The 24,461-nt window shown below is 38.8% G+C and overlaps 1 protein-coding gene across 4 annotated transcripts in view; it reads right to left on the bottom strand.

Annotated features, from left to right (window-relative positions):
- Positions 1-5,526: 5,526 nt before the first annotated feature.
- LOC114355192 (Glucose transporter 1) overlaps positions 5,527-24,461 on the bottom strand; it is a 64,978-nt gene continuing 46,043 nt past the window's right edge. The window contains exons 6-18 of one of the 4 annotated variants that reach the window (XM_028307898.1): positions 22,877-23,014; positions 17,036-17,050; positions 16,443-16,538; positions 15,329-15,489; positions 15,014-15,138; positions 14,662-14,832; positions 14,294-14,430; positions 14,052-14,210; positions 13,523-13,735; positions 11,764-11,967; positions 11,462-11,601; positions 10,593-10,708; positions 5,527-7,969 (exon numbers count right to left, since the gene is read on the bottom strand). In XM_028307898.1, coding sequence (XP_028163699.1) covers positions 7,881-7,969; positions 10,593-10,708; positions 11,462-11,601; positions 11,764-11,967; positions 13,523-13,735; positions 14,052-14,210; positions 14,294-14,430; positions 14,662-14,832; positions 15,014-15,138; positions 15,329-15,489; positions 16,443-16,538; positions 17,036-17,050; positions 22,877-23,014 — 1,764 coding nt within the window. In that variant the 3' untranslated portion in view covers positions 5,527-7,880. Of the gene's footprint in view, positions 7,970-10,592; positions 10,709-11,457; positions 11,602-11,763; positions 11,989-13,522; positions 13,736-14,051; positions 14,211-14,293; positions 14,431-14,661; positions 14,833-15,013; positions 15,139-15,328; positions 15,490-16,442; positions 16,539-17,035; positions 17,051-22,876; positions 23,015-24,461 lie in introns of those variants that run through there. The other 3 variants (XM_028307897.1, XM_028307899.1, XM_028307900.1) reach the window with 3 other exon arrangements.

Genomic DNA, 24,461 nt, shown 5'->3' with positions numbered 1-24,461 from the left:
TGCATCACAATCGTTTACTTCTAATGTTTGTACTGTATTCAATAACAAAGTTCAGTTATTAGACGTGTTTTTAATCACATTTAGTTGTACTCCAATACCCAATAAAATTATAATAAAAAAAGGAGTTTAAATAGTCTACTTATTGCATCAAGAGTCTCGTTAAATTGAAAGAGAAACGATTGTAATGCAAAACTATCAATTCAAAACGATACTAATGCCTACGGCATTACGTGCCTGGTTGTACTATGATGAATAATAAATATATTTACATATAATATTGGCAGTTTGCTAATTTATTGATACCATACTCCTTTCACGTATATCTGCGATAGTTTCTTTGGTAAGAATGTAGGGTACTGATTGTTTCTATGAAACAGTTAGGTAATTTATACTTTTTTCATTAGTGTGTGTATTTTGTCAAATATCTCGCGATATACGTAATAGGGCAAATGGTCGAGCAAAAATAAGGCTATTGTCAATGATTTGTATTCATCTTTGCAGTGGGTCCAGTGCCCGGACACGCAATGAAAGGTGTTTTATTGATAAACGGTACATCTATTGTCATTAAGTCACGTCAAGGGGATAGACTTATTAAAAGTTAGTTGTTTTTGCACAAATGCTCGTAAGTCCAAATATAACAGCTTTTCGAATGACTTTTTCAAGGATTTTGTTCTTTCTCACAGCAATTAAAGTTAAATTGTAATTCCCCCTCTTTTTATTCTGATCTCGGTTACAAAAACGGGGTCCTAAGCACAAAAAACTTTATAGTGAACACACAAGTGCTGGCTGGCTTTTAGATATCATTTTACCCGAATATTCTGGTGAATAATTTGTTGTTTTCGGCTTACGAGCATTTGCACAAACATACATTTGTGCGCGTAGTAAAAATTTTGTGCGACAGTTTGTGCCAATGGAGGAAGCTTAGCGATGGCGCAATAAGTCGTAATGGCGTAAAATCGTCTCAGTTCCAAGGTAATAAACACGAATTTCAAACAACATTTGATCTAGCCTATTTACTAAAACTATACATTCATATATTTAAGCACACAAATATAAAGTAAACCAAGATATGTATTAAATCAACGCTCGGGCTCACCCAGTATACAATCAACATTTAATTTTATAAAGCGTTTATGGCGAAATTGCTTTAAGTTTCATAATATAGAGGACATGACAGCTGATTAGGTTACAACTATAACGGTTAAATGAATATTATTAATATCAATAAACATTATTAATTTATTTTCATTTCATAATAATTTAAGGCGATTAGAGTCCTCAATGACCTTGGGCGTTTGACCTTCACGCCGCGAGCAACACCCGCGTACCCCGCACCAAAAACTCCGATTTGACACCGATCAAAAATACACGGGCATAGGTAGATACAGAATAGAAGCTCTTTCTTCATACATTACTGCCTATTATTTTAAACTTAAATTCATGAACCTTGATGTCGGTGTCATTTAACTCAGGCGTAAAGGTATTTAATAAAGGGACAATATTATTTGATCCTCTAAAAACTAATTGATCTTTTTTGTATGTGCACTTTTAAAAATAAATGATGTTTTTTATTATATTTTATCTTTATATTAATTATTGGGTCTATATTAGTTGATCTACGGATAAATTATGAATGATCTTCATTAAAGGTAACATAATATTTATGTTTAACCTACTCTTTTAATGTTTGGTAAACAAAAATAATATTTGATCCTCTTTTTTAGTTATTGATCTTTAATTTTGTTAATTTGATGATTTTTATATCAAGTTTGCCTTTTAATATTGATCACCTAATAAATACATTTCGATCTATGTATAACTTAACTTTAAAATATATTTGATCTAACAAAAAATATTATTGGTTAATATTTTTAATTAAAAAATATCTTTTAATTTACGCGGTACTTTGTGGTTGAGTGTCAAAGTTAGGTCACGTCAGGTGGTGCAACTTAGCCAAAGAAAAAATTCATTTTGATCGCTAATGTCAGTTTGCAGCGAGTGACACAACCTCCCCGTCTGAAGGCCAGCGGCCGACTGCCGCCCGCACCCCGCGAAGGCCCCCTCAACAGCAAAACGTTCGGAATTTATCAAAAGTAAAATTTATGAATGAAAGTAATGTTCGATTGAAAAACGCAACGTGTCATTTAAAGATTAAAGAATTCCCAATCTATTCGTGCAAAAATCTTTTAAATTAACATAGCCGTTTTGGAGGAGTAGGGAATTTAAGTAAAAAATCGATGTCCCGTATTTATTTTTTTAATCCAAAACAAAGAGACGTAGCGAAAATTCAAACGTCACAAATGTAGTCCTTGAAATGTTGTATAACATATATTTTTTTCAACTATTTTTGTCCAGCAGTAAAAGAGGAGTAGTCTTTACAAAATGCCCATTTGGCGCGGATTGAGGACACTAATCGCCTTAAGAACATGTTACAAAATATTCAGGATTAGACATTGTAATAAGTAATTTTTGACTTTTCACATCACTGTCATGCCCGATTGGTTAGTAAATGAATTTATTAACCTAATTTTGGGAGTCAATTATTATGTGATTCATTGTTTCATAGCATATACATGATTTTCTAGATACATAATCTATATATATAAAAGAAAGTCGTGTTAGTTACTCCACTTATAACTCTAGAACGGCTGAACCGATTTAGCTGAAAATTGTCAGGGAGGTAGTTTAGAGCCAGGAGAAGGACATAGGATACTTTTTATCCCGTTCGAAATTAAAAAAAGTCTGCTTATTTATTGCCATTAAGGCGGAACAAAGTTCGCCGGGTCAGCTAGTTAAATATAAAAAAAAGTCACAAATCTGAACTCATTCCAGATAAGTTACTGATTTCTATGCATTTATAAATTCCAATATTAGTCAGCCAGTCAGCTTCGGTCTTAATTAAATTATTAAAGACATAAACTGTTGAATCCTCTAAACACAGACTATAAAACTTTACTTTTACCTTCGGCTTCGCTCATTTTTAAATCGTGTGCTGTGGCTGCGACGCTAACGCGTTGATGTCTTTTGAATGGGAATGTTATTTTGGGCGAACCATCTGATCCAACTTATAGAACCTTTACACTCATGTTATTATGAACTAACCGTTAAATTGACGTATTTGTAGGTTCTAGTTTTGTTGTCTGTGCTAGAGATTAGTCTGTAATATTCAATTAAGAGCTGATTTTTCAATCGTCGGATAACTTTTAACTGAAGAATAATTTGGCACATTGACAGTTTCAATATGGGAAATATGTCAAAATGACAAGTTTGTTCTTTAGTTAAAAGTTATCTGACGATTGAAAAATCAGCCCTTAATCTTCATATAAGTGTAGCTTAATATTTTTTAATACCCACATACAACACATTTGTCAATTATCAGATTATCATCTATCATACTAGGTTCTGAAGTGGTGGGGTCTTTTTGCGCAATTTGTGTAACAATATTTTAATAACTTGTCATACAACAAAAATAGCTACAATTTAAATCACTGATGCGAAGAGAAGTTAAAACCACGTGACTCGAGGACCAAACATTGTTGTAATTGTTCATAAGTGATTTAGGGCTGATTTTTCAATCGTTGGATAACTTTTAACTGAAGAATAAGTTTGGCATATTGACAGTTTCAGTATGGGAAATATGTCAAAATGACAAATTTATTCGCCAGTTAAAAGTTATTTGATGATTGAAAAATCAGCCTTTAGTCAACTATCATGGATCATACAGGGTGTGTCGTAAATAATGGTCCAAACCATGGTCAATTCACTGTACACTGAGGTACCACATACCAGTATTTAAAAAAAACTTTTTTCAAGGTTGTTAATATATTTTTTTTAAGTTGGTACTTTGCGTTACAAATTTGATTACATTTATGTATTAAGTATTCCAATCACTTTTTTCACAAACTGAATTAAAATAAACAAGTTTGTTTCGAAATTCAACACTCACTAATAGCAAAACGGTTGACTTTACCTTTACTTTTTGAACAGCCTTTAACATAATATATTTTTTAAATACTGGTATGTGATACCTCAGTGTACAGTGTATCGATCCTATTTACGCCACACCCTGTATGTAACTCATGGGCGTTACAAGCCGGGGATTTTTGACAGAGCCAGTCTAGTCTTCTACGAGATGGATGTGCCTTCAGCCTAATATTTAACATACATACATTGGCACCAGGCTATGCTCACAGCCATCGCGTGCTATTATTGCGAAAATACTATCCAAAAATTATGTTCACATGGAGATGCCACAATGAAGGTAGAATGAAGTTGTAGGTAGTCGTAACGTCACTTGAGGGTATTCAAAAAGCCTCTTTACACTACACTGTAATTCAGATAATCGGTAAGGTGGTTATCACACTGCGCCGCGCTCCGCCGCGGTCCGCGTGATTTCATATAAAAAATCTCGCGCGCAGACGCGTTGTCAGTGTGAAGTGCCGCGCGTGTTTTCTATACAAACTGAGGTACTTGCATACAATGATTAAATCTGTCGTCCCGCGCTCCGCGGCGGAGCGCGGCGCAGTGTGATAATCGCCTAATGGTTTTAAGAGTACTTTTAGTAACGTCGAATGTTGAAAAAATTGTGAAATATTTATTTATTTTATAGTAGTGTAGTTTTTAGTAGTGTTGTGCTTTTATATGGTAAACTATAGCCAGCAGAAGGCTTTGCTCGGTGTAACATGAAGAGGCCAAGGACTGCGGGGAAAGCTATCTATGATCTATCTTCATTGTAGACATACTAATAACTTGTACTATTATAGTGCTTTTTTAGCCAATGGCTTCAACTAACTCAATATTTAACAAGTCTTGTAGCTCACAAGTACGACGGAGAATATTTTTTTGTATCTTTCCATCCTATTATTTTCTCCATATAATAGTAATTGCTTTCATCCTAGATTCATGGAAATTGGAAAATGAAACAAGTTTGCAATGTGATTAGGTATATTTGTATTTAATATTTTGACAGTAGCAGGAACAATTGAAAATAATTTTGACGACTTCAGGTCGTGGTCTTGTTCAGATTCTGTGCTTCAGAGAGCGCACTCGTAAGGCCTCAGCCTCGAACTTAGCGGGCAGCGGGGCGGCGGCGGCGGCGGCGCGCGAGCGGCAGGATCTTATGCGTAAAATCAAATAGACCGGTTCTCGAAAACAGCGGCGCGGCAGCGGGGCGGCAGCGGGCAACAAGCGGGCAGCGGCGAGGGAGCGGGCAACGAGCGGGCAGCGCACTCCTTCTTTAGCCCATAATAAATCGAGCGTTAGGAATAAATTTGAATCGAAATAAAATTGTCGCCGTTGTTCAGACATTTCGTTTGCGAATAAAAACAAATATCTCGATAACACAAGCCCGAACACAACACTTCGCCGCTAAAGCGCCGCGCGAGCTTCCCGCTTGTTTCGAGAACGGGTCTGCGTCGCCCGCCCCGCTCCAGCGCCGCCGCCGCTCCCGCCCCGCTGCCCGCTAAGTTCGAGGCTGAGGCCTAAGAGCCTTGCGAGACGCCTAAACGGTCAATATTTTTCTGATTACTTATGTAACAATTGCTTGTGAGCTACAAGCTATGCATCGTTCTTCACTTTTGCCAAAATTGTTAACGAATTTCTTCGCATTATTACCATACGTCGTTAGTGAGGTGACCAAAGCTTTCAAGCTTGCAAACTTTATTAACAATTTCGTCAAAAATGCTATAAAATGTCTACAAGTAGAATTTACTCTAAATTTCATAAGACGACTGTACTACTCGTAGTCTTATCGACTAAAACTCCGGGTTTCTCTTGCTTTTTATTAACTGTATAATGACAACATCTACAGACATTTATCAAATATTTAGAATAATTTCTTGGTTCATTTTCATGCGTGATTCCTCATATAAACACAGCGCCGACCGGGTCTAGGTTATTCTGTGACAATTTTCTTCAAAACTGCTCATTTTTGAAAGCCTCTTGACGATATCTGGTTATTAAATGTAAGGTTTGCAGAGCCCAAATAATGAAAATCGATCAGTAACAGATGACTAAAGACATATTCACATTTTTACATGGCATACGCAGGGAGATATTTGTATGATACCGCCGAAAGCATGCATACTGCATACTATGCATTGCATGGGTACGGGAACCTATGCACCGACTCTCATCAAGTCTTCCTACAAACATCTTTTGCCCCACGCACACCACATATCAATATAAAAAATACCTTAAACTAAACCATAAAACATAACTAAACAGCGACCGATCAACCAAAACTGTTTACAATATGAATACGATCCAATCCACTAAATAGTTCGCTCCTGTGTGTCGAAGCCTCGCGTGGAATGTTTGACGAAACTTTCGATACAAAATTTAACGTCGCTTACAACAAGCTTGCAGCTTAATTGAGCGTGGGAGTGTCGCGGGAACCGACGGGGCGTGGCCGCGGTACGGGGTCGGTGGGCCCTTGCATCTCGAAATAGAAAAGTTACTGAAAACCAGTTACACAAATCGAGCGCTGATATTTATTCGCAGAGCTACGCGAACGCTAGACAACTTTGAACTGTATTCCAACGAATTTTCATTTGAAATGTTTTCTATTTCGAATAGCCCCCTGCCACCTGTTAATGACGCTGCACGCGACACGCCCATTACTCCATCACTCACAGAATGACCTAGACCGCCCTCTACTCTTGTCGTACAGCCATACCTAATCAGACCCATGTGCTTATTGAGCTTTTTACATTAAATGATATATCGATCAGTCGTCGCAAGTGTGTTGGATGCATATATTTTAGGCCATGCAGTGCGGACGACGTGTCGACGAGCCTTATCAACAATTTGAGCAGTATAAACATGCATGGACGAACGTATCCTCCTATCCAGTAGTTCTACAGTTGCCTACCTAATTAGTTAGTAAACACTCGATCTTCCACTAGGGCGTATAGTTTTAAAAGCTTCACATTCTTAAAAGTCTTCACAAAATTGTATAACTTACCGTACTCTATTCATCTCATCGTCAATTAAAAAGATAATATGTTCTTTATTATCTCTTATGCTACAAACAAAACGGCTATACAACTCAAGTGTACCGTAAAATAATGCAGCAAATGTGAAATGAGACAGTTTAAACTATTTTATATTATCCTCAATTAATTACAATAAATAATTTGCATTTCTCATCAATTCCCGCGGTTGCAATTAAATGTATCTGATAAATATAATTTACAAGTCAAATATAATAATAGAATCTCGGTCATTTTAGATATGACTTTAAGTATCATTAAGTTTAACAATTATGAGTAAAAGAGACTAAAAACATTCGTAAAATAATATAATTGTATAAATGAACAGCACGTCCAAGTAGAGCGGCGCGCGCGCTGGGCGGCGCACCACACTCCCATGGCATGGTACCCATTTTACTTTAATTTCCCTACATAGAATTAGTTGGCATGTAACCCGTGTGCAGTGAACTGACGGCGTCATCAGATGTCATCCGATCTATTAGTCGATAAAATATCTACTATTTTTTATATTGAATATCCCTCCAACGCACTTATCAATAACGTTAATAATATCAGAAGCGAGTATCAGTAGACCGTTCAGAAGGGCCTTAAGTCCCCAAATCACTTCTGAGAAAATTCATGAAGACCTATTTTAAAATGGGTACAAGAACGCAACAGCACTTTACAAGGTGCATTCGCATTCGATAAATTATGTCATAAAATGACAGACTAAAGAGCTATAATTACGCCGTGACTTATCCTATTTAGCCTAATCACATAAATTTAGAACATTTGTTGTGTGGTAGTAATAGCGAGAGCGGCCGCCGGGCGCCTGAGTCCACGAAACAAAAAATTGGCGGCTGCTTTCAGCGGCGCTACCAGAGGCGCCGGCGCACGGACTGGCCATTGTCAGACGTTGCCGGGGGCGGGGAAGCGCGGGGGCGGCAGCGGCGGCGGGGGGCGCCCCGCCTCCCCCGCTCCCGAGGACTGTTCCGACACTGTAACGTGAAACCAAACATGTACTCACACTCATCATAAACTCTATGGTAAAAGGATCTAAATCTAATTGTAGTCTGGTCTGTGAGCACGTAGAATTTTGTCCAATGACCCCAAGCTAACCATCCTTGTCTAATTATATGGCGCCCGCAGTGCTGGTGCGAGCGCGACAGCAACATAATTACGCGCAAGCGATAAGGATGGGTAGCTTGGGGTCATTGGACAAAATTCTACGTGCTCACAGACCGGGCTTTAGGAAAGATGGAATCGATAAAAATTACATAAATTAGATGGGATACTCATAAAAATGTTAGTAGAGCGTTACAGATTTACATCAGACTCCAAGAAAACTTTATCTACCTACATTAAGAAATCTTAACAACACTATCTATCACGAAATCCTTTGACTACAAAAGATAGTATAGAAGTAAATTGGGAAATACCTCGCAGAGTCAATCTTGCTCTTCCCACAAAATCTAAGGCTAACGTTTTCAGATGACGTCATGCGATTTTAGAACCGTTCAAAGCCTAGTTACGTCACTAGATGACCATGCCGTATTTAGTTAATTAAGGATATTTACAGAGTTATAAGTAATTTTACGTGTATCTTTGTATCATAGTAGTTTTAGATTAAAAAGAATTCAAAAGATTGAATATTACAAATATTACATATTTTCATCTGTACAAAATTAAACTTGGCAACATATAAAGTTGGAAATATTTACAAAAGAACGCTGAAGTTCGTTCATACGTGGCTGTTTTTACTTCAGCAATTAAATTACTAGTAACTCTGTATCATTCATGTAACATAACTTAGAAGCCATAGCCTCCACTACCTCAGCCATGATGATGACCAGATGAATCATGTACGACAGCAAAAGGCTACGTATCATTACAGTGTCTTATGTACTGTATATTTATGTATACCTTCTTTTTGTCAGGAGGTTAAACAAGCAAATAAGAAAATAATAAAATAGACGAGACGAACATTGGTGTCTTGAAGTAGATGTTGGGTGTGATGGCACAAATACACTCAAATGATAGTTTAGTTCACATTTGAACTCATGAGACCCGTAGTCCAAGCGTTTTGCTTAGATTATGGCTAGATGTTGTATAATTTTATTTATTTTTACCAATGGTCCGTGACCCTCACTCGGCATGGGGCACACTGAAAACCAGCGCCGTGGCCTTCGTCACCGTGGGCCACGGCATATGCTGAGTGGGGTCCCGTTGCAGTGGGCATCTTGTTGCTTGTTGGTGGATGGGTGGCACTGCTCAGTTTACTCTTGTTTTTATTTTTTTCTTCTTCCATTATTATGTGCCACTGTCATGTCTATGTAATTGCCTGTAATTGTGTGATGTCCATTGTAATAAATGTATCTTTTTTTCTTTCTAATGTCCAAGGATTTTATTCAGTCTCTCCTATTTTTCTTAGGAATGTTATTTTATTCTAAGTTTTCGTGTTATGCTGTGAGTTTAAGTTTTGTTACAGTTTTTTTTGGGCGGACTGTTACGCTGACTAGTTTTAATTAATCCTACTTAATATACCTACTTAATATTATAAATGCGATAGTTTGGATGTCTGGATGTTTGTTACTCTTTCACGCAAAAACTACTGAACGGAGTTTGATGAAACTTTACAGTAATATTTTTTATAACCCAGAATAACATATAGGCTATAATTTGTGACGATCTGTGACCAACTGAATTTCACGCGGGTGAAGCCGCGGGCAAAAGCTAGTTTGTCATATTTTGATAAAGGTAGGAAAATTAGTGATTCCTGAAAGTGAGAAAATGCATTGGTTTTCTACAGTGGCCTGTTAAATGTTGCAGTTTTGGCCAAACTTTGTAGTTACTCAGGTATTTAGTAAGTTTTAAAGCTAATAAAGATTTTTATAGAAATCACAAGTAGGTAAATGTAATCATTTTATGTGAAAATGTAATAATCGTGAGCGTATTTGTGCCTTCGAGTGTTTGCGTCGTATTTGCTGGGGTGTCGTATTGACAATGATCGGCAGTGGGCAGCATGAAGCCGTGAACATAGCGAAAAGTCTTTTGCAGATATTATAGTCACACTTTTTCAAAAAGTAGGTTACTAGATTATTGAAAGGAACATACATTTCTAGCGGCATATTTACGTATGTGACTATAAAATCATTGTGATGACTGTCACGCGAGTGTCAGTCACGTTGATGGAGTCCGCCTCTGCATCAGTCACGCCGATCGTATTTCTTTTAAACCCCACTCCCGTAGTTTTCAAGATAGTGAGTACAGGACAAAAAAAGCAAATATTGTACAAATGCATTATGTTCATATTCAGATGTATGGTGTATTTTTTCGGATTCAAATGTACCCAATGTTCTACCTAATGTTTATTTTAATTAGCGCATTGTTGTTAATACGCACAGCAAGAAAACTATTTAACGAAGTCCAAAACAAAAGAGACCTAATTAAAAAAACAGGCAACCAAGAAACTCATAAAGAGAAGTTCTATAAAAGAAGACAAAAGAAAAACAAAATACGAACGCAAAAACATCCTAACGCTTCCATGTTTAAAATCCGGCGGTTTGAAATGACGCGCCACTCCCTCACAGCGTGACTGACGCGCCCGCGCATTCGACTTACGTGAATCGTGCTTCTCATCGACGGGCGCGGGCGGCGGGGGCGGGGGCAGCTGTTGTTCCAGTGCGTTCACGCAGTTCATCATGCTCCCGTAGAGGCGGTTGTCTCGAAAACTGTCCCTGTTGACACCACGACATCATGAACGGCCGTCTTCGAACTGAAGCTTTGTTATCAGCACATACAATTGGTCGCGGTCCACCGAATTCCGAAACGCCGCTCCTCCGCGCCCTCCGCTTGCTGGCTCGAGAGACTCCGAGTTTAACCTTGGGATGATATTTCATTGAATCCGTCCCGCTCATCGAAAAGTCCCCGAGTTAGTTCCGATCGGGGCAGGAACAATTAAACTAAAGCGTTAAAATACTTCCAACAAACTGGACTGACTGAAAACCGCAGCTCGAATACATTGGTTGCATACGATAATTGCTCATTGCATTTAACTCGAATAACAGCACTATCCGTGTTAGCTCTGGTCAGATTAATTACCAACTTTGCGTCGGCATTAGCGAGTGTCCAACAATTAATTGAGCCCGCTTTTAACGTAAATTGTTTAGTTAACGTCTCATCAGATGCTTTATACAGGAAATACAAAGTCGATTCGTGCTTTGCGTGCTTATGGTATGAGGTTATGACTTGCTCACGGTGTATTCATAGAGCTATGGCTGTTGATAGTCTCAACAGTTGTGGATGATTATCAGATTGGCATAAATTAGTCTTTGTTGACACTATTAGCAGCCATTATGCTGTCGGGTAATGCAATATGGCCGTGAGACAAAACATGATATCTGTGACTGTCAATGGTGAACAGACACACGGGTGCCGTATGTAAATAATAATTTAAAAAATCAATAGAAACAACAAAAAACCTTTCTTACCTCCCATTGGAATTCCTGAACAGTGCCAAAATCTCTTCGAAGGTCTTATTTTTTGTTTCAGGAACTTTTTTATACGTAAATATCCAAAAAATTGCAAGGAATACACTAAAAGGCAGGAATGTATAGTTTTCCAGTAGTGCCTGTAATTGAGAAAAAAGCGTTTGTTTTATTGTTTGGTTTGGGGCAAGTAGGTACATAATAACGGGACCGAGAATGTTAATTTAAAAATTTGAGTCATCTATGTAGATTGATCAATTCGGCCCATTAGAATTATATTATTTGGGGTCATCACTACCACGTACCTTCATGCTAGGGAAGCCGATTCCAACGACGAAGTTGGCCATCCAATTTACTAACACGGCGATCGCCATGGCGCTAGGTCGGGGTCCTTGCGAGAACAGCTCAGCGGTGATCAGCCAAGGAATGGACCCGGGGCCGAGCGCGAAGAATACCACGAAGCTGAGCGTGGACACCACTGACAAGTAGCTCATCCAGTCGATCATCTCCTGCACATAGCCAAAGAACTCCTATCAGGGGATAGCATGTACGCTCTTTCCCGTAGCCCTCCGGTTAAGAAAAAACCCACAAACATAAATGCACATCACACACATGTCGTATGTGTCACGTCGTGCTGCAAGTGCCAGGTCGCCCCTGGTGCCGTAGCGAGTGAAGTACCCTCGTCTATCAAGGCGTATGCTATAGTGAAAGTGCCTTCTGCTTTTGAGCAGTGTTCGTGTGAGTCAAATATATCGCATCGGTAAGTATGCGTGCGCTAGACATCCCCGCCGATATAGTCCGAATTCAACCTCATGTCTGTGAGAACGTGTGGTGCGGTGTGAGTGATGTCACTAACATTTATATTTGAGAATTTGTTTCTTCAAAATTTACAGCTTTCCTACCGAGTGTCCGGATTCGGGTACAGGAAAGTCGAGTTTGAGGGGGGGATCTAGCGGAAGCGAAGCAAACAAAAGATGGTAAGTTGTGGGAAAGAAACAGTTGCTGTGCTTGCTACTGTAGTAACTAAAATCTAGAAGAATGAAATGAAACTTGTGTTCTTGGAAACACAATCTGATGTAAGTAGAAAAAAGGAGATAGAACAAATTAAAGTATCGATGGATATGGCGAAGTTTGATGAGAAAGATAAAAAAAGTGATAGGAAGCGTCATAGAAGCGTGCGCAAGCAGATTTAACTAAATAATATGGTTTTGGTTGACAATAGAGTAACCTTATTATATTTTCTGTAAAGTTTTGTATAATGTTATTGTATAATGTGTCAACCAGAACCATACATAATGTAATGCTTGAAATATTTTAATTTACTTTGGAACTAAATTGCAATAATTTCGAGCATTACACTATGAATAACTATAATTTTTAATATGATATTAACATAGAAGTAGGTTTTAAGAACAAAATACAAAAGGTATAAAAGTAAATGAAAGGAGCGGAAGTCAGCATTCCTTAAAAGCTCCTCTTGATAAAATAATAATTACGGGAAATTAAAACTCAAAAAAAGATAATTTAATCGTTAAACAATTTTTACTGTCGATTATTCACTCTATGTTTATCAGGCGTTGAAAATTTTAATCCTGTATCAAAATTTAATAATAAAATGATTATCGAATTCTCTGAAACTGATTTTCATCCTTAGTCACTCCTCATATCATTATCCATAACCATTACTTTTGACATACTGAAAATACTTATTGTGTTAATGAATTACAAAAAGGATAACGGATAACATAAGACTGTCCTCAATAAATTATTTTCATACAAGCCAACTGGAGACCAAATGTAACTTGATTCATCAAAGTTTCCAATTTCCAACTCGATACCTTGCATTTCATTGACAAAACTTCTTTCTTTATTCCTTTCAAATCTTCACCAGATACCATACATTTTGAGACCAAACCTCTTCAAATCTTTAATCTAACATTCGATCTTACATAAACCTTACACCAATCCATGTACACCTTAACCACATATTCTCACATTCCTTTAAAAACTCTCACTCTATTTCTTCCAAACCTCCTCCACCCTCCGCTATATCATAGGACACACCTTGATCAGAAACGAGATGGTGATGAAAATTGAGAAGATGAACATCCCGCCGAGCCCGTAGAGGTGTAAGGTCCGTCTTCCAGTGCGATCCATGAGGGGCAGCGAGACCAGCGTCATTCCCACCATGATGGCTCCAATGCCCATGGTAGCGAACTTGGCAGACTCGTCCGTGAGGCCAGATGAGGTGAACAGGAACGTTGAGTAGTAGAATACCTGGAGGTGAAAGATATTTGAACTTGAACATCATCATACAAACAGAAATAACGACTGAAAATAAACTTTATTGATCTAATCTGACAGTTCAATGTTCAAGTTCAGATCACGTCAGGGTTACAGTGTCATGGCTTGGGGGGTGCCACCGTGAACTAGGGAACGCTTTATTTCGACCCGCCCGCACTTCGCGACTGCGTTTCGACAACTGATTTCGACCCCACATTATTAGACGCTCGAAATTTTAATTAGTAGACCTTATATTTGGTTCCCTTTAGAGTTAACAACTTAGATAGAGAGACTAAGCACCACTTCTTACCGCATTAATACCGCTCAGCTGCTGCGACAGTTGCATGACCACGCCGATGAGGAGAGGGGCTCGAAGGGTGGGTGAGCACAACAACTCACGCATCGAGATGGACGCCTCGGCTTGCTGGGCCCTCTCTTCGGCCCTCATCTCTTCGATGTCCTCTTCCACCTACAAGATATCAAAAGTTATTGAAGGAAAACTTTGTAAGGGCTCTGGGCCTTTGCCGGCCGAAGATCTAAGGATATTCTCACCTGGTTACTAGCACGAAGTCTTCGTAGAGCACGGCGAGCCTCTTCCTCCCACTGACGCGTGATGAGCAGGTACCGTGGGGACTCGGGGCACGCAGGTAACAGGATCAGCTGCAGGATTGCGGGACAGATCGCCAGGCCTGGAAATTAGACCAGGTTCAGCATGATCGGTTTTAAATTATTTTGAACGTTTATAGTTGAGCAATCTGGATAATTATGCATCATGTTCTTGTTCAACATGATAAAAAAGTGTCATGCCTAAAGCTGTAGGTTACTTGAGGAGCTAGATTGATGATAAAAAGTATAATGTGAAAAGGACCTAGGCTGTGTGTGAGAAAATAGTAGATATCAGTTGTAACTGATGAACTCACCCAGCAGTATCGGCCACCCCTCATCAGTACCGAGGATCTGTTCGATTCCGAGAACTTGGGACAGCAGCAGTCCGACGGTGACAGCCAGTTGGTTGACCGTACCCAGCCCGCCGCGAAGGTTGAGCGGCGCAATCTCCGATATGTACATTGGCACTAGTGAGGTGTTTAGACCTAGAAAAGAGAACGAAAGATTAATGCCATGATAGTGCAGCCATTAGGCCCGCCATACATGAGCAGCTCGAGCAGTTAGCCAATGATAAACTGCTTCAAGCGGTCCGTGTATTGCCGGCCTTAGTCGCGTCAAAAGCTGGTCAAACTGTCTGAAAGACATTAAAAATCTTCTCATACATACCACAATTGACTCCGATGATGAATCTTCCGAAGATGAGAAGTTCGTAGCAGTGGGATATCTTTGTGAAGCCCATGAGACTCGCGCCGCTGATGCCCAGAATGTTGTTTAGCAAGAGACCCCCTTTCCTATTAACAACAGGACAACGTTCCCATCAAACTTATAGGTGAACAATAGACTCTATTTTCGTAGAGATTTTTAAATGGATTTCTCAATGTCTTGTGTAAAGACAAAGAAGTCGCAAATGGTCATCAAAATGTTATGGTCTTGAATACAAGCTGAAAGTGCTTAAAAGAGCTGGTGCTATAAAGAACATACCTCCCAAACCGATTGGCAATCATCCCCCCAGAGAAGCCTCCCAGCATGCCTCCGATGGCGAAGATGCTGACCGCGATGGAATAGAGCTTGTTCACGGTGTCGTCATGCAGGTCCAGCCCGTACCGGTTCTTATACACGTCCTTCATGAAGTTGGCGATGTTCTGGAAGGTGGAACGGGGTGTGAAAAGGACGTTCGGTCTATTGGATATTATGAAGAAATGTTTCGGTCGATTTTATTTATCTAAATTGTATATAACTCAAAGGTGACTGACTGACTGACTGACTTAGTGATCTATAAACGCACAGCCCAAACCACTTGGACGGATCGGGCTGAAATTTGGCATGCAGGTAGATGTTATGATGTAGGCATCCGCTAAGAAAGGATTTTTACGAAACTCCACCCCTAAAGGGGTAAAACGGGACCCACGCGTACGAAGTCGCGGGCCGCTGCTAGTTTCTGAATAAAACGCTAAAACCAATTAAACTATTTAAACATCATCATCATCATCATTATGTCTTTTAGTCTCCATTGCAGGAGGGCGACTCTCCCTAATTTACCAGAGGGAAATGTGGTATTTGGCCTACAGTCTCCACGCTGGCCACACGGGTTGGTGTTATATTAGTTGCAATAAAGTAAGACACATAAGACATCAATATCGTAATACTCAAATAGGCGTAACAAGTTGTTACCTAATAGTGATCATCCACTATGATGGGAGCATGTGACGAGTCAATTATCGTCAGGTACACGCCTGCAGGTGGTTTCTAACCCTCTAATTTTGATGAGCTGCGATTTTCCCACCAGGACCGAATTTAATTTACTCGATCATGCAGAGAGGCGGCGTCTGGAGCAGTAATTTGTAGACGACGAGCATTAACTCAATAAGGCAACGATGTGGTGTTGATCTGTTGGCTTTATGCTATCGAATATTATGCTTTCGTATGTAAATAACTTCGAACTGTATTGTGTGATGGCCGATGACATCATAAAGGTAGCAGAGAAGCGCTGGACGCAGCCGCTACCAATCGATCAACATGGAAAGCATTGGGGGAGGCCTATGTTCAGCAGTGGACGTCCTATGACTGAAATGATGATGATGAACTTCGGACTTACTTTGCCAGGAGCGTTGATGACACCAGTGTTGTATCCGAACTGCAGCATCCCCAAGACTGCAGCCAGGATAGCGTAGGATAGGAAGAAGGTGAGGCCCTGAAACCAAACCAGATTGATCGTGAAACCCGTTCTAAGAAGCCAGCGAAACACATATACAAAATATCAAAGTCGCCAAGGCAGCGTTCACACAAAACATATTGTCAGCCGCTGACTATGAGCATACGCTCGCTGTGAGCCCTAGCATGAAATTAAACTCATACTGCGTTCTCGCGATATTGACAATATGATGCTACGAAGCTAACAAGCGTCGGTATGACAGTAACGTCTATTCTGCTGAAATTCAGCGACATTGCATAGCGTAATATCGTGTTATCGGTTCCGTGTAATTATTTAATATGCATGGAAGAAAATTGCACTGTATTCGCTCGTAGTCGGCAGCTGTTTTGTTTGAACACAGCCCAAAAAGACTGGCCAGTTTAAACGCTTCAAGATTTTCTTAATTGTCTTGGCGGCTCTGAAAATGGACAATACCCGTGCCCTAGCGTGAGACAAGTGATACACAAACTGACACAATAATACTCAATAACGCTTACATTTCTTTTCCCAGGCTGAGTGAAAAAAATAACAAACTATGTCAGAATTAATGGTTAACATTATTCTGCTGCAATTTTTCCCTCACAATTATAATACATGTACAAGTATCACAACTATTGATTAATAGTACACCACACACACATTATTTTGTGAGTCACGTCATTCATGTGTTTTGATGTTGTGTATCTTTTTTTATACCGGACACAACTTAATTAAATACATAGCAATTAAATTTATAATGCCAGTGTAAGTTCCTGTAACATTTCTCGTTCGAGTAGTCAGTCAGTAGTTCAGTTATGAAATAATGTAGGTATTGTTGCGAACGATCCTCCTTCCACCTTTATACTCTTTCGGCCTATAGATTTGTAGAAACCAAATTCTATTCAGTATCAACGTACAAGATAGGTAAAAAAAAATTACAACTTTTATATTCTACAATAATACCGAAAAGGTATGCCACTCAGCTTGGCATTGTAGCATCAAAGTAATACCACAAGCCTGGTCTTCCACGTAAGAGTTCACATATACACTCGACATCAAATAAATCGCACCTCCCGCGACAAGCACTTTCAAACGTATGCATCCCCATTTCCCACCAATATTGGCACCATTTAAAAGCCTAGTTCTAAACTTCATTTAATTAAAAGAAAGGTTTTTACCCCAAAAATGTGTCTTTAGAAGGATCCAGAGTCACTTCTTCAAAAAATAGGTAGTAACGCTTGAGCCAACTTTTATTGCTATGAAACGGTTAAGTTGGGATTAATCGCTATCCATCTGTTAAAGAGGACACGTGAGATCATTATTTGGTTTTTTAACCATAAAAATTAGTCTAGTTGAGAGGTGAGCTCCCAGAGGTGAGCTCAAAGTGAGGTCTTTTTTCAAGTCACATTTATAGTATATGTTAATCATTTATTTAGAAATTAAATGTGTATTTCTTTAAGGATATTTATCGGGCTTTCAAATAACACCAATATTGTTGGGGCACCATGATTGTGTCAGAAGAAAATCTTTAAAGTTCGCGTCGCGGAAGGTGCGGTTTATTTGATGTTGAGTATATTTATTTATACCACACAAAATACGCAGTAACCATTTGCCTATTATGCCACTTTCACATTGAACATTCACAAATTAGTACCAAAACAAGTTGCAGTAGTAAATAGCAATATCAGTTGTGATTAAGGGGTCAGAAATACGACAACAACGTGCATTAGCTACTTTGTTTACCGGCAATTTGTTTTTACAATATTTTTGTTGTCTTGATGTTTTATTACGACAAATATTAAATAGGTTATTACAATCTTTCTTTTATTTACAATACTCACCTTGGCTAAGTCCGTAAATTTTTAAGACTCAAATGATGAATTCCACGCATTATTTTGCAACACAAGTTCCAATTTATGCCTTAAATCTTTGGAAATGGTAATGCAAGAGTAGTTATGTTAGACCTCATTTTAGAGGCTTATATACCTACACGAAATATCGCATGAAGCACAAGGTAAACAACAATTAAACTATATCAAAAGGTTATGCAAGAGAAATTAGTTCAAAAATTGGTGTGTTAAGGAAGCTTAATCTCGTGAATATATTTCTGCTCGATCTCGCATCTCTCTATCTTTTATAACGCATATTTACCTCTATAACGCATATGTCCACATTTCGTTCACAACAGGTATAAATAAGGTTTTTCTTCTTTCCTTAGTCTCATACCATGATAAATGGCTTAGACACGTTGTTCTAAATATTAGAGATAAAAACTATAACTCTAATGAAACCTTTAAACACTTTGCTAATTTATTTAAAGTAGATACTTATGTCATTGAAAGTATTTATTTAAAGCAATGTCACAGTGCACCATGCCCCCCCCCCCTCACCTAGATCCTTCCACAACTTCTATCCAACCAAGACCCACAGTGGTGGGTCCGCAAAATGTTCCGTTAAGTGGACGGAAAATTTTACCAGCGAAGGTTGTAGCCCTGGGGATAGTACTATTTAAATCCCACCCATTGTACCCCAAGCTGTCTTTGAAGAAATAAATCCGTTCACTCATTGAATTCTATATGTGATTGATCTCGAATGGTACTAAATGCGAGTGACAAAGCGCCATAGTGGTAGCGTCCTTCTAATGTATGTCTTTTATGTGATATTGGTAAAATTAGTATTCATAAGAAATGTACGAGATGTGGAAAAATACAATTATTTGTGTGAAGTATCTTTTCACAAAGGTTTCTCGGTCTTTTGTGTAACGCAGACCGATTGGAGAATACGGTCTACGTTTTATCCCATTTATTGGTATAGTAGGTATATTTAAATGAATATTTTGGTATTTTGGTACATTATTGACAAACATTTTAATTTCAGCTTTCATAACGTCATCATACTTCTCGCACACATTTCGAACAACTTCTTTACACTAACAAATCTTCTGAACGAATATTACTTACTTTAAATTATTTATGATAACCTAAACTCACTATTTTTTTGTACAAATTTAAAATGTGAAACGGTGTTATAACTTATAACACTGTTTTCATTACTCTAGCTACTAAAACTTAGTTGAATTGAACTTAATATTTCTTCTTTTTCTACAGCAAACTTAATCACAGTTGCATAACGTAGTTTTCATATCGATATAATTCCCCGCAGAAAAATTGAATTACGTAAAGCCACTCCTGGCTAACCCAATCAAACAACAGCTTTAGTGCAGCCCTTAGATTAGCGCTCGGAATATTCTTATAAACCGTTTTAAATAACGACAGCAGCGAATAAATCGAATTCGAATCCCATCGGCTGTAATGGGCGAGATCAGAAATGCAATAAATTATCAACTCTGAAAAATATGTTTTCGTTCTACGCTCCACGTTTTTTATTTGCTGTAGTGGAGTCCAATAATACTTATTTAAGGACGAGATTGGACCTCGATGCACCTTGAAGGCTCTCGTAACTTCCTCTCAATAAAATGCAATCATATCTTGCCTTATTGCAGTTGTGGCACAAGGTTCTAAAATCGAATATGAAATCTGCCTTTTGAACCGTAAACAACTTGCAGTTGGAATAGGATTCTCATTTTGGATTATAAGATGCAATTGGATCTTCTCTGATATAATAATATTAAAATGGTATTTTTCCTACTTCGTGTGTTTCTGAGAGTGAAACACCACATAATATTTTAGAAAAGAGTAAATAATCGGAACCTAACTAAGTGTACAGTCACCAGCACTCATAGTCGTCAGTCGTCATCAAGTTACTAAGTTAAAACCTCACGGGATCTAAATCCGCAATCACAGCTGGTTAAGTCATAAATTAACACATTCCAGATAACAACAATCCTTTCATACAAGACATATAAGATACAATACTCCATAGTTAACCCTAAACTCGCACGATATTCGCGCAGGTACGAGTAACTCGACTATCACGCTACCACGTACAATGTATCAAATTTCCTAAACTACGTGTAATCGGTCCATTATGCGGTTATCGTCTTCGGTTAACCCTCACGTCAGTCACATCAACATAATCGCCGGTTACAGTTAAACCCATTAATATGTATTGCATACGGACAGAATTGAAACAATAAGTTAATAGCTTCGTAATAATTGACGTGATGAGTACTGCGTGCTGTTTGTGAAGTCTTCTTCCAATACTTTGGCGTGAAAATCATTCCTAATTTTCTTGGGCGAGTTTTTGTAAATTCATTTTCTGATTTGTTTTATATTTGTAGCCATGACTATTTAAGTCGTTTTCTAAAAGTTTACTTAAACCTGAATTTATATATAATTCAACTCTTTACATCTGTTGAGTTAAAAAAAATACCAGAAGTAGCACAAACTGTTACCCATTGTAGTTAATAGCTTAACCTAGCTTATAACTGTATGAAACGAAGACAAATTACTTAATACCTAGCAGTTTACTAATAGCTATTAGGTACGAGTGAGTGTTCGAATTCCTTCAAACCGCAGACCACATTCCACGTCTCTATCTATCTACATCATCGGCCGTCACTAAAGGTCACGATAATTGTCTGGAAACAACATATTCATAGCATTCTCTCAGCAAACGCCATTGTGGAAACATGTGATCCAAGCCAACAAGCTCGGCTAACTTAGTTTGAAAAGTTTGACGCGCGACAGGACAGGCTGAAGTTAAATAACGATGGTTGCAAACTTTCGAACGGCCGGCGTGAGTGTGGACGGTTTAAATGATAGTGTTTATGGCACTAATACTTGCCACCAGCGAGATTTGAACTCACAATAGCAACAAAAAAATCACGATAGGTCTATAACCTGATCTGACCACGGGTTCTGTGCGGCATGTAAGATTAAAAATCTTGTATGACGGTCATCAAATAGTCATTTCAATCAATGACAGTTTAACAGTCCACTGCTAAGTTTAAAGTTCTTGAAATAGTCCGTCCATCGAGCAGGGAGGCAAGCTATCTTACGTAAGCTGAGATGTGGTGGAAATCATTGGAGAATCCGTTTACAAATTCAAATTCAAATATTTTATTAATCGGACTACAGTTGGGTTAGTAACTATCATTGAAATAAATTTATCTGTTCTGCCACAGATGCATTCGACTCCGTGACAATTTAGCTAAATTGATTGCCAAATATAAAACTACTGGATGATTTAAAGTTCCCATATTACTGTCGCATGTTGCAGCTATAAGTCTGTCGGTAGATTCGTAAACATCCACCCGGCAAAATACTGCTCATGATATACTCGTAGGTTGTGAACGCATAAACTGGGCGGCACCAGCCCGGAAACGAACGACGAGTAGGTAGTTGTGAATTTCCGGCTAGGCTATCGAGAGGATGTGAGCAGTGAGCAGCCGTGTTGAGGTGGCAAACATTTCTAGTAATATTTTAAAATTTGAAGAGGAAAATATTGGGAGACACCAAGTTTTGCAAGCTTGAAAGTACAAGTAAACATAACTAATTATACTATTCAACTACTATGCTGTATTGTGACATCAATTTGTCTTATTTTTTTTATTAATTATCTGTTGTGTTGTGACCTGTATAAAATTAACTATCTATACGATAGCTATGTAAATAAAACTTTATTGTGTAACGCCCGTATTCACAAACATTACTATGAGGTCTCACAGTGCGCGTGGACACACAGGGTGACACGCAAACCAATCACAGAGCTCTATTCAACGCTGTGCGTTCGATTTGCTGCTTCACTTAAGCAAGCATCGTTTGTGAATACGGGCGTGAGTTTCCCCTCTAATGCGTTCCGAAACTATTGATCAGATTGTGATAAAACTTTGACAGAGTTTTCGGGTACACCTGTGAGCTTATATATATATATATATATATAACTAGCTAACCCAGCGAACTCTGTTCCGCCTTAAAGGCAATAAATAAGCTATCGCAATTCCTTATTTGCTCACCGTTTAGACCTACCCTGGACCTCGACAAACATTTTAAAACCAAAATCAGCTCAATCGGCCCAGCCGTTCTCGAGTTTTAATCAGACTAACGAACAACCATTCATTTTTATTTATAGATAGATATTGGGCTATCTCAAAAGATATACCTACAATTAGGAACATAAAATATGCCGGGCACAGTTAGGCCCAGAACAGACGGTGAAACGCAACTGCAATAAAACTGCAACTGCTAGTTACTTTTGAGTTGCATCTATCTAAGTTTCTGCCATAGCGTCCGTTGAGAGACCACACATGACGCGACCAGTTTGAAACTTTCAGTTTCAGTTTCATTCATCAGCATCATCAGAAAGTTGCAGTTTCGTTGCAGTTGCGTTTCACCATCTGTTCTGGGCCTTAGTAGTTATAAAGTTAGTAAAGATATCAGTTACAACAGTCCACAAACCTGTTCTAACAACCGCAGCTTCCTCCTCTGGGAGTGCTCCTCCAAGCGGTCCACGTACTCCCTCAGCTCTTCGATCTCCTCCTTCACCTGCTGTACCGTGTCCAGCTCCTGCTTGATGGCGACCATGTCTCGCTTCACCTGTAGACAGGGAACCACTTTGTAGAACCTTTCATCCACGAAGACGCGCCCCACCATTCAGCCGCTAATGTTTGAGTGTTATCGGTACACGCTAAATTATCTATGAGTGCACACTCTACAATAATGACGCTCAAATCCAACTCACCGCACCCCGCGCTTCCCTCGACCAAAAATTGGTGGGGCGCTTCTTTCTGGATGAAACTACATATCTATTATTGCATAAAATTCGATTAGTACTTTTATCAGACAGGTTGTCGGGCCGACCTACGCTTTCCGGAGTTCGTTCGAGACACGTCTTATAAAATTCTTAACGACACACCGACGGAAATCCTGTTGAACTTCCAGTTAATAAAACTAAGCTACTATTTTCTTCTCTTCTTTTCTGTTGCAACAAGATTAACTTGGGTTAACAAGTGCCATCGTAAATACTTTATAAAAGATTCACTGGATGCTTTATTTTTGTTGGCTTTTAGTTGTACTAAATAAATAAATGACTTTTTATTGACTAAAAGGGGCAGTGATGATTTTAAGATAAGTTTTAAAAGTTGTTAAACCACTGCTACTGACAGTTTAATTAATACAAAACAATCTCACAACGTTGAATAGCATACGAGTAGGATAACAATTTTATAATCAAAGCCTCTATGTAATAAGCATGAAGATTAATAGCCGTTTCCCTAATCATGTTTGCTACCTACTTGTTATCATACGATATCTGCAACCCAACTGGCTGCTAATTATGCATCCTAACACCAATATTAATTAACCGAATATGATACGAGCTTAAACGTGTCCATTTGCAGAGGTAAATCCATATTACATGCTGGGAGGTAATCGGCCGTAATACGAATGCTGTTGCGCTGGCTAACCCAATCCACTGAGCACGGCATTCAATAAACAAACATACAATCCGATTTGCTCCTGCTCCTCAAAGCGAATCTATTGCAAGATAGGTATGTGCACTATCTAAACAGGAATGGCATATCGATAATTAATCTTACACTAAGACAAAGAGTCTGCCAGAGACAAAGTAAATAATGCTAATTGTGTTACTAAGAACTGTAGCACAAATATGTACCTATATTGGGCTCTCATCATCATCATAATCATCATTAGGTCATTTGATCTCCACTCCCCACCCAGGCCATGTAGGTAAGGAAGAGCTCTATGTTAGTATATTTCTCCTTTAGTTGCTTCTACTAAATCAACGGATAGAGTTGGGAGGGTTCTATTCTACTCTGTCAGACCAACTTAGTTATATTGGGATCGTTCGTTTCACCCAAATGACGTTCACAGCTGGACAAAGGCCTTCCTCAAGAATTTCCACAACGAACGGTCCCGCATCCAGGCACCTCCCGCAACCTTCACCAGATCGTCGGTTCACTTAGTGGGGAGCCTGCCCACACTAAGTCTACTACCGGCCCGTGGTCTCCACTCGAGAACTTTT

This window comes from Ostrinia furnacalis, unplaced genomic scaffold (assembly GCF_004193835.3).
Source record: "Ostrinia furnacalis isolate ACB-3 unplaced genomic scaffold, ASM419383v2 OfSCF2357, whole genome shotgun sequence".
Taxonomy (NCBI): Eukaryota; Metazoa; Arthropoda; class Insecta; order Lepidoptera; family Crambidae; genus Ostrinia; species Ostrinia furnacalis.
This window is presented reverse-complemented; position numbering and strand designations above follow the sequence as displayed.